This window comes from Antennarius striatus, chromosome 16 (assembly GCF_040054535.1).
Source record: "Antennarius striatus isolate MH-2024 chromosome 16, ASM4005453v1, whole genome shotgun sequence".
In the NCBI taxonomy this organism is placed as follows: Eukaryota; Metazoa; Chordata; class Actinopteri; order Lophiiformes; family Antennariidae; genus Antennarius; species Antennarius striatus.
The window spans coordinates 12,897,498-12,908,302 of NC_090791.1; the positions used below are offsets into that span (position 1 = coordinate 12,897,498).

The 10,805-nt window shown below is 40.7% G+C and overlaps 1 protein-coding gene across 1 annotated transcript; it reads left to right on the forward strand.

Moving 5' to 3' along the window:
• Positions 1–349: 349 nt before the first annotated feature.
• ccnf (cyclin F) lies at positions 350–10,784 on the forward strand. The gene is made up of 17 exons (XM_068335839.1): positions 350–577; positions 1,381–1,535; positions 1,636–1,742; positions 1,835–1,902; positions 2,100–2,293; positions 2,685–2,738; positions 3,129–3,233; positions 3,459–3,536; positions 3,897–4,051; positions 4,604–4,768; positions 4,941–5,064; positions 5,253–5,433; positions 5,559–5,646; positions 7,492–7,591; positions 7,700–7,833; positions 8,520–8,698; positions 9,032–10,784. Exons 1-17 carry the CDS (start codon positions 565–567, stop codon positions 9,451–9,453), a joined length of 2,322 nt encoding a protein of 773 aa, XP_068191940.1. The 5' UTR covers positions 350–564; the 3' UTR covers positions 9,454–10,784.
• The last annotated feature ends 21 nt before the right edge of the window (positions 10,785–10,805 follow it).

A 10,805-nucleotide genomic window follows, 5' to 3' on the forward strand; every position in this document is an offset into this window, starting at 1 on the left:
TCTCTTCAACTACAATTCCCACAATCAACAGCACTATATCCTGGGTCGTAGGCGTGCTTTATATTCAGGTCAACCAATCATATACATTTTTTGACGAGCGCGTACTTCGAAATGGCGATACGTCGTCCAATGATATCCAGGCGTGTCACGATTTATAAAATCGGGTCAATCGTTTCTCCCCTTCTTAGATCTGACCAATAATATGCTACTATCTAGGAGGTAGGCGTTACCCTTTATGACCAATTAGATTGAATAGAGAGTTTAAACCTTGTGCGCGGGCGGTCCTAAAGTCGCTTTGGGGTGGGCCCAGCTAATCATATCGCATGCTTGAATTCGAATGAAGGCAAGAACTCAAAAGTTGTTAGATATTATTCAACTAATGCAGTTCATCAGAGGCTGTGAGCAGTGTTATAACGCTACTGGTTATAACACTCCCTGGTAAAACAGTCATTACATGACGTTACATTTGTACCACAGTATTGTCGTGACGTTTAAATTGCTGCTGAGTGCCGAAGCTTTTCAAAGTATCGCTGTTAGAGGAGAGGAGAAATCACTTCATCTGCAATGAAAGCGGGCAGTAAGTAACCTGTTTAAATTATAACTCTTATAACATTCGTTACGTGTATGTTTCTACGTAAGTGCTGTCTTTGTGAACGCGACTTTAATGTATAAATAGTCATTTCACCGGCATTGGTAACTTCATGGACGTCAACGCGCCAGCACGATCCCACCCTTGAATACTTCTTGAAAATTACTGTAGTTTAAAATACTTGTTAGATTAAAATTTAAAGATATCGAGCCGGATAATGTTTGCAACTGCAATAATTGAAAATAAACATCAATGTCAGGTTTTATAAAGCGTTCCTTGTAACGGGACGGTAGTTGCGTTTAAACCTCAGGAGGGAAATTTCGGCGCCTCCTTGGGCTGGCTTCCCCCAGTTACATACTCAAAATAATCCAAACTCCCAGTACTTATTATACGTTATTATATACTGCTTCATACGTATTTTAGTATCTATTTTACCAAACTTTCACAAATTATAGACATTTTCTCGTCAATTTTACCTTGAACAGAGTTTTGCCTACCACTCGGATGTGTTTTACGGTAGGCGTTTTGAATGTGGAGCCACCTGAACGCACCAGACAAACCAACCAGAAGGGGCCAGGGTCCTGTGTTCATTCCAGTGCAACTATTTGTTTTACATCAATGTGAGAATTAGTTTTTTCAGCCCCACCTTAAGATGTGACATACTTTTTAGTGAGTAATGTTTAAGTGGGGTTTACTTCACACAATTATACCCAATATGAGAACCAATGCATGGGGCTCTTCTTTAAATTTGTGAGTTGCGTGAGATTTAACATGCTGTTTTTTCCCTGCAGTAATCCACTGTCGATGTTCAAAATGCTACACAGTTCCAGTGCGGAAGAGGGTCCGTAAGCGAAGTCCAGCCCTGAACTTGCTGTCTCTACCTGAGGAGGTCCTTCTCTGTGTGGTCCACTGCCTCTCTGCTGAGGACCTGCTTTCTGTCAGAGCAGTGAGTACATTTTTATTCTGGCCTCATGTGTCCATGGACTTTGATCTGTCAGAATCTGTTTTTAATTTGAAGAACTAATTTTCATGCGTTTTCGTTCTAGGTTAACTCCCAACTGCGGGATCTTATTGATAACCACTCTAGTATATGGGCCCGGATCAGTTTCAGGGACAAGTGGCCTTGCCCAAACTCCTTATGGCTATTTGAAAGGTACAGGAACATCTGTCACCAACCTAAATTTCAAATATATTGTCCTCTTTTGTATGGGTATTTATTGACCTTGAATCTTTTTCTTCTTTCAGAGCTGCTGAAAAGGGCAACTTTGAAGCTGCTGTGAAGCTAGGGATTGCTTATTTGTACAATGAAGGACGTAAGTTAAAGTCCACAGCTCAGTGAACCTTTTATTGGGTTTCATAACTTTTCATCATTTACTGATGTTGGTTGGTTCTGTATTAATTAGTACTCTATTAATGCTTTATAAGTATTCATGATGTCATGTTGATTAAATGGCTCTGAGAGATGATTTGTTTACCGCTCTTCATCTTGTGCTTTGTGTCTTTCCACCAGCGTTGCTGGGTGATGAGGGGCGAGCAGATTTATGCGGTCGCAAGGCTTCCCATTTCTTCAGCCTGGCAGAGAGCCTCAGCTGTCCCCATGCGGATCCCTTCATCTGGGTGTTCATCCGTCCACCGTGGTCACCCACCGGCAGCTGCTGCAAGGCTGTAGTGTTTGACCATCTCAAGGCTGAGTGTGACAATGTGGTAGGTATTTACTGTGCCATTTCATGGTAGGCGAATGAAATCATTGCTAACTTTTCCTGGTACTTGATGTAAATGCTCTAGAAAAATCAGACAGATTCCTTCCTTCAAAACATTTAAATCAGATTCTAATATCAATTGCAACGGAGCTTTTCATTCTTTGTACTCTGTGGCTGACGAGGAAACAATCCATCCTTTTGTCAGCACAGAACAAATAAAGCTCTAAACAAGGTAAAGAAAAAAAACTGGCATGGCTTAAGTTAACAAAAAATATAACACTGCATTTCCAACCATCAGTAATGTCTTAGAATCGGACGGGTTTTGAGCAGGATGCTGCATGAATTTAAAAGGACTTATTTAAGTGTCAACTTATTTTTCTCTTTTTTATCTTCAGGAGAAGAGAGGGCCCCTATTGCATTGTTTGGCCAGAGTTTTGCAGCTGTTTGATGTGAGTGTGCAAATGGGGCTGACAGATTGGAGGCTAACAGAAAATGATCAAACCACACCAAGACACACACATTGTGTAGCTGACTGGCGCCACCCACCAGTTAAAGAGCATTACCCTTTCTGACTTGTCTGATTGGTTATTGATGGACCAGATGGGATTTGTGTTGTTTTCTGCTCTTCATAGAACAGGTGTCAGGTGGTCAGGTGGCCCTGACCTGCTTTATGTAACAGTATGACAAATTACAAATTTTGCACAGCATTCGGTGGTGTTGTTAGATGTTCAGGTTATAACAAGCATTCATGCATAGATAAGACAATACTGATTTTTTGTGTCCTTGGAAAGATCTGTCATTTAAAGGTCTGTTATCTAACCCAGGTTTCTTCTTTCCAGGATGGAGAGCGATGTTCTGAAGCTATATCTTTGCTCAAACAGTCTTCGGAGGCTGGTTGTCTGAAGAGCTCCTACATGTTGTGGGAGCACAAACGAAAAGCAGCTGTGAGTCTCAGTCTCATTCAGTTATTCCTGGTTGTGTTAAATGTATTGTTTGGGCAGTGCAGTCTCCCTGCACACTTGTTCACAGTACAATGAAAATGCATTCAATCTTATTTAAAAAAGGAAAAACAAGCCTACTGAGAACCAACTACATGGAAAGTTTAATTGTGTGTCCATAAATGTCTTTTGTGATGACAGCAGCTGAATAATGTGGATGTGTGTTTTCAGATGGCAGATCCAGGCAGGTACCTCCAGTGCATCCGAACCCTCAGGGACTATGCTTGCAAAGGATCCTGGGAGGCTCAGGTGACTCATTGAAGGACACTGAAGCAGAAGTTGAAGTGCTCCTGTGTATTTAAAAGTCTTCTAATGGCCTTATTTGATCATCAACATCTATTTTATCTTCTCAGTTGTTCACTGTGATAATAGAAAAGCCAAATATTTTTCTGTTTTACGACATTTCGGTCTGTTATGTTGCAGTTTCGTTTTCATTTCCCACCCGCTGTTTTCCTGCTTTAAAGCAGGATTATTCGGTGTCTTCAGTTATCTTAAAGAGCATTGCCTAAGCATCATCGCTGAATCATACAAACCAAATCCCTTTAGAGCACAAGTGAATCACATCAGCAAACTGCTGTATTTCATGCAATTCTCTGGTCTTTCCTTCAGCTCTCCTTGGCCAAAGTGTGCAGCAGTGGGAATCCACTTGGTTTGGAATCCAAAGCCTGCTCTGACTTGGTATCTCAGCTGTTTTGGTCCTCTAACTCTGCATCGGGACGCTGCACTCAGGGCATCCTCACGCGAGGCATCAAGGACACAATGAGGTAGACCGTACTTACATGACTGCAGACTGTTGGTGTTACCTTTTTATTTTTAGAATAAGGATGATGTATTTTAAAGTCGTTGCAACATAGCAGATGAAATGAACCACCATAACAAGTCTGTCAGTAAAACGCTTCTCTGAGAATCAACTGAACCCTTTCCCCTGAACTTAAAATACATGCATTCAACCAGATTTTAAGTTCTAATTCAGTCACATTGACAGATTTGCAAGATGAGAGTATGTCTTCTTGTTTGGGGTTGTTACATGTAATTCACTGGGTTTTTTATTCTAGATCACTATGGTTGGGCTTGGGCAAACAGGCTCACGTGCCATGTCCGGCCCGTTAGGATTCATAGTCCGGCCAGCCAAACTTTTTTATACAATCAATTTTACTAAATAAATGTGGTTGCTTTTCTGCCTGTTAAAGGCCAAAACCTTTTATCAAGTGGTTTTTACATGTCTGTTTTACAAGACTGCGGCCCACTAGTCAAAATGTTTGCCCTCACCTGGTTTATGTCCTGTGTATCATTCCTGTCTCTTTATGCCACATCAGGTACATTCTGGTGGACTGGCTTGTGGAGGTGACCACCATGAAGGACTTCTCTAGCCTAACTTTGCATGTGACTGTGGGCTGTGTGGACCGCTACCTCGCTTGCCGCTCTGTCCCCAAGGCTCGTCTCCAGTTATTGGGAATCGCTTGTATGGTAGTTTGTACACGGTGAGGATGGACGCTTCCCTATCTTCTGAAATATTTGTTTTCTGCTGAAAGTAAATGTGATAATATACTTATGGTGAAGTTCTTATGTCAGGACAATACTGTTTGAGGTTGAAGGGTTTTGTGATTAAAATATTTTGTACTTGGAAAGTCATGATGATTCTTTTCTTTTCAGTTACATCAGTAAAGAGATCTTGACCATACGTGAGGCTGTTTGGCTTACAGACAACACTTACAAATATGAAGACCTGGTTCGAATGATGGGAGAGGTCGTATCTGTACTGGAAGGAAAGATCAGGGTGAGGACATCAGTTGTCCCTTCTGTTTAGATAGGTAGATAGATGGATAGATAGATACTTTAATAATCCTGGAAGAAATTGCACATATCCACTGTTTACCAAAATGTTTAGCACATATCATACTCTTTAGCAAAATATTCATGCTAGAGAACAATTTCTGTGTGACATTTAACTTCATTTCTTCTCAGAGCCCCACGCTACTTGACTACGGGGAGGTTCTGCTGTCTCTGCTCCCTTTGGAGAGGAGGACCACGCACCTATTCAGCTACATCTGTGAACTGTCTCTGCTCTACTCTGATCTTGCCACACCACCACCTGCCAGAATGGCTTGCGCAGCACTACTGCTCACACGAGCAATGCATCATTATGGTAACAATATTCGCTGACGCACAGACGTAAAATACGGCCCACTTGAAAAGAGTCATCATGTCACTCACGTCTAATTCAAATGATCATGTTTAAACAAAAGGGATTTACAGTCTGTCCCTTTGCAGCTCCCCTCTGGCCCAGCCAGTTGATCGACTACACGGGTTTCTCCAAGCAAGACCTTGTCTCCCATTCGGTGCTGCTCTATGTCAAGTGGTAAGCTTTACACTGGGTGCATGTCGCATTGGTAGTCAAGCCATTAATTCCCCTCCTTCAGTTCTATGAGGTCACTTTAGTCAGACCTTTGTGATTCCACACAACAGAGCCACTCAAACCATCTCTTTGCCATTAGTTAAGTAAAGCTAATGGCTGTGATGACACGGGTGCTAATAAAAATTGTATGACCTTGGCAGAAAGAAGGTTACAGATGTTTCATCAATCCTCAAAGTCACTTCATTCGTTTTGACTCCCGCAGGGTAAATTTTTCCTTGTGAAGAATGGGAACATTTCAAAAATATAAAGTATAAAGCAAACCCTTTCATTTGAGGTTAGCAAGTGTAATTGATTCTGATTGGGAGATGGCGTTACATTGAAGAAGAAAAGTTCCTGCTGAACCTTATTACCACCCAGAATTAACATCTTTTATAGACTGAAAAGCTTAGCATACTGAAATGAGGCGAACTCCAATGTTATTTGTGGACCTAGCAGGATGTCTTTTTGTTGTAAAAAGCAGGTCCATTAGCTGTATTGTGAGAATATAAAGCTTCTGAAGTGCCTGTGCTCTCATACAGTCTGTCCAGTACACTCAAAGGCCCACTGTTCTGTTGGCTAAGGGGAATTTCTAAGCCCTTTTTTGATTATGTGCTTCTTGCAGCATATATATTTCTTTGTGAATATACTGTAGATGAATGTGTCGAGATTGCAAAGTTTGGAGCATGAGCCTTTCAAACACTACAAATAAAGACACGGCACCTCATCAGTTTACATTTGAAGACCCTATGTGCTTCAAATAAAGATACTTTTTTTGAATAGTTTAAATTGAATATTTTTTGAAGATGAGGGGTGACATAATCTATTATAAAATATAATTTTATTAGAGTAGTTATTTCTCTCTCAGTTCTAATCTTGCATTGCCATCATGTCAAGAACCTGGTCTCAGTGTGTGACATCACTGGCCAGGCCATTATTCACCTCATCTTTCGTTAAGTTAATGACATCAGCACCGTCTGACAGCCGCAGGCTTGATCGCACAGCATCCTCCGAACAGGCTCAGCTGCTTCAAAGCTGCCTTGAAAAAAGAGGACAGCAGAAAAATAATGTGACAATGTTCCTGTGTAGTGTGACTGAATGTTCAAAATGAAGCAGGAAATCAAATATAATCATTACAAAAGAGGTGCAACCCCCCACCTTCCACTGAAATGTTGAAGCTAACACTAGAAAAACATAATGGACAACACATGAAATAAGCAGGACGATCCATACCTTAGGAAAACAATGGGTCTGCTAATGGGTCTCTGTGCTCGAATATGGTGTAAAAAAATCAAACAGTGTTGTTGATGAAATTATCTCTACTAAATTCCATCTTTGAAAGGCTGTACTCTGGAAGATTCTGATTTGTTAACAGAAATGGGCTCACACCGGGTCTCAATGCTCCACATTAATTCATCGATGATGTGCCGGGTGTTTTCAACAGCCTCATGTGGCCACACTGATGGATTGTTTATGCCTGGTGATCATGAATGGATGTCAACTGAGACTTTAAAACAAGAGTTCCCCAAACTGGGATGCAAAGTCATAAAGACTCGAAAAAGGGTCTGGACAGTAAATATGGGGGGTGGGTGTGTATAAGTCAGTGACTCATGGAGTCTGAGTCACAGCTACGTGCCTCAGGGTGAGTCACTTAGATCACTGAACATCGCATTGTAATTTTCAAATGGATGAGTAATGAGATTTCTCTGCAAGTTGATTAGAAAGATTCAGCAAGAAAATTAGATAACTCAGTTCTTTTTTCTTTTTAAGGCTTTATTTAACCTTAATCCCTCACCCTTTTTTTCCTCTTAGTTTCAGTCAAGATGTTCCCAAAGATTACAGGCATGTGTCTCTTACTGGTGTAAAGCAAAGGTTTGAAGATGAGGCCTACTATCACATCAGCAAAGAAAAGGTATTTGATTGGTTTTCATTACGTTCTATTCTATATACAGGATGAATGATCTGTCCTGTGTTAAACCTGTGCATGTAGTAACCGATTTTATTTTATGGCTTCCATAAGGTCATTGACTTTAAAGAGCTGTGCCAGATCTTGGAGATTCCTGAAGTGGAGCCTGAGATGGAGCCTCCCAGCCCCACTGGTCAAGCGGCAGACATCCACACCTTCCTGGCTTCTCCGTCTAGTAACAGTAAGAGGTGAGACGGTTAGCAAAACTAAAGTCCCCCATTAAGACACAATATGACTGGGAAAGCTTTTAAAGGAAACAAATAGCTTGAAGAAATGTTAAAACATAAAAGGAGTTTTTTTGCAGTCTGCATTCTCAAAATAAGACTCTGGATTTCATTAAAATAAAGGATGATAATATTTATTGTGGGACTAACATCCTGAATTGACCTTTATTAGACAAATGTTCATGTTTTTGTGTCCAACACATTAGCCCAATGTCCCAGATTTTACAAGCCGCTTATTCACTCTTCTTTACAAACAGCACTTTACTGCCATTTTTGAATATTCTATATTATAGTGTTGCACATTGACAGAAGATAGTTAAAGCTACAGCATGTGACACTATTTCTATCACTATTTTAGTTATAACAGTGACAGGTTTCACATATCACAATGTTTTTATTAACAGATGCAGCATATAGAACCAATATAACTGAGTATAAAGGAGGCTCAAGAAATAAGATTATGAGAAAGGGCTCTGACAGCAAAAAGATCAGCACTTCATTGCTCTCCTTGATCATTTATCAGCTCTCGTGAGCCTCCTGTCCACAATGACGAACGGATGTGTGAGAACCATGTTGTGACAGTGTTTGTGCCATCTGCAAAAAATTTTTCAGCGATTTCTTGTAACTATGCTTTTCCACTCTCTCCTCAGGAGACGCAATGATGCTCTGCAGGCCCACAGGGAAAGCTTTGTTGCCACGCCTACTGTAGAGCTGTCCAATCAGGAAGAGATGCTAGTTGGGGACATCCTGGATTGGAGCCTGGACACTTCCTGTTCTGGTTATGAGGGGGACCAGGAGGAAGGGAGCGAGGGAGAGAAAGATGGGGATGGTGAGTGTTGAAAGGCTCAGCACTTTTATTCCACTTGGATATCTAATGGTCTCACAGGTGTACTGTGTGTGTGTATATATATATATATACACAGACACAGTATTCATGAGTCAGACTTCCAGAATTACATTATCTCACTAGAGATGATTCAGCAGTTGCAATTTCCAGCATAATAAACCAGAGCACACATAAAGGTTTCCATATTAAGCAGCTTCACATTTGTAGACAAATGAGTATGGATGTCTGCGTGGAGTCTGTTGGGCTCTGTAGTTCGTGCAAACTACAGCACAAGTGAGTCTCTGTTGTAAACTCTGACATCTGTCCTTCTTTTAGCTTCTATGGCATCCATTAAACTGGACTCGCTGACTGAAGCCGAAAAGCTGAAGCACTGCAGAGCCCTGTCCAGCGACGAAGACAGTTTCTGTGAAACAGAAGGGGGTGTAAACAAGAATGACCAAGGCCAGGAACATCTTTCCTCCTCTTCTGGGTACTTTTCTGTTCAGAGTATCAGCCCTTCATCCACATGTTCCTCCTCCTCCCCCCTCATACCTTGCACATTCAAGACCTTTACAACGTCTGAGCATACAGCCTCCACCAAAGCCCAACCAGGTTTCCACCTTTTGGTGCCCGTGCAGAGGCCCCGGGGCACCTCCAGCAAACAAGTGAAGAGGAAGAACACGGCAGCTCATAGCGGAGGGGAGGCAGAAGAGGAGGAAGATGAGTATCCTGCCAATGCAGGGTTTCTGAGTTTGTAGAAAATGGTTGTTCAACTGGTCTCATGTTTAACAGACCAGTCGCTCAGATGTTATCCTCTAGCACTTTGTTCTCAATGCTGTTCGCCACTCCTGCCAGTCTTTGCTGGTTCATATATTGCCAAAAGATCAAGAGACTTTGACCTTCAGGACAAGTAAGGGAAAATAACTTTGAATTACCTGGTATAAACATGCCCTGTGTTGCATTTCATTTACACGTTTACAGGCATGGGGCAATAAAATACCTCCCGGAAACTTTCCTCAGGGCCCTGGTACAACAATTTATTTTTTATAATCTACAACAACCTATCTCAGTCTAAACTAATTTGGAAAAGGTTTCATGTACAGTAATTTAGATCATATTGTGGATAAACCTTAATGTTGATGTTGTGCTATTATGGTTGTTGTTGTTTTTATCCCTGTTTCTGAAATGCACTGTCTGTACAAGAGTCATCTTGTTTTTGGTGAATCATCAATGGTTCAAGATGGTCATCTAGCTGATGGAAATGTCTCCCTTTAAAGCATAAAAATATGATTGTATGAGCTCCACTCCTTAGTTCTATGTGTATTTGTTGAAGGTGGTGGTGTAGTGTTGCATTTGTGTTTTTCAGGGAGGAAAAAACCAGAGCTGTGAAATTAGTCTTTTGCTAGTATACATGATCTTGAAACGTGTGCCTGTACATCAGCGGTGCTGTCAATGTGTTAGATGAGCTTAGAGCACACTAATCTAATCAGAAACGACACATAGATGACATAGATGCTAAGCATTGAGATATCAACAAATTATATGAACAACAGAACATACGAATAATGGAATTAACAAAAAAATCGTCAGCTGAATAATTTTACAAGCCTCTGCTGATCACACAGATAATGACTTTGGTGCTTTCCGGACATTAATTCACCTCAAATTGAGAACTAAAAGCAACATTGTCCTCTGATCAGAGTTACATCTAGCACTTTTATAAAAATAAAAGTGCAATTCAGTGACTTTTAAGCAATTTTATGCTTGAACAATCAGTGTCGAAGTGTTCTTGAATGTGGTTTTCCTTCTTAGAATGAAAGAAAAGTAGACAAACTAAATTGTTACTTTTTGGTGTCTTTATTTGAACTACATTCCTTATTCAGCACACTGACTGAGGTCTAGATGATTGTGACTGATTGTACATTTTAAACTGTTACGCTGAACTGGTTAATTCCTGTGTTTATATAAATGTACATAGTATTATATGTATTACTTGGGTAAGACAAAGAATGTGTCTCTACTTGAATTGTTCTGCTTCATTCCAAAAAGCCAGTTTTCATTGTGTATTCTCCAGTACAGTGTGTTTTGAATATACGTGTGATGTAAATAT

Excerpts from the sequence above, each read along its gene's own strand:
- ccnf (XM_068335839.1), top strand. Across the intron at positions 3,234-3,458 it reads AGCACAAACGAAAAGCAGCT|ATGGCAGATCCAGGCAGGTA; the intron begins GTGAGTCTCAGT and ends GTGTGTTTTCAG. Across the intron at positions 7,592-7,699 it reads ATCACATCAGCAAAGAAAAG|GTCATTGACTTTAAAGAGCT; the intron begins GTATTTGATTGG and ends GGCTTCCATAAG.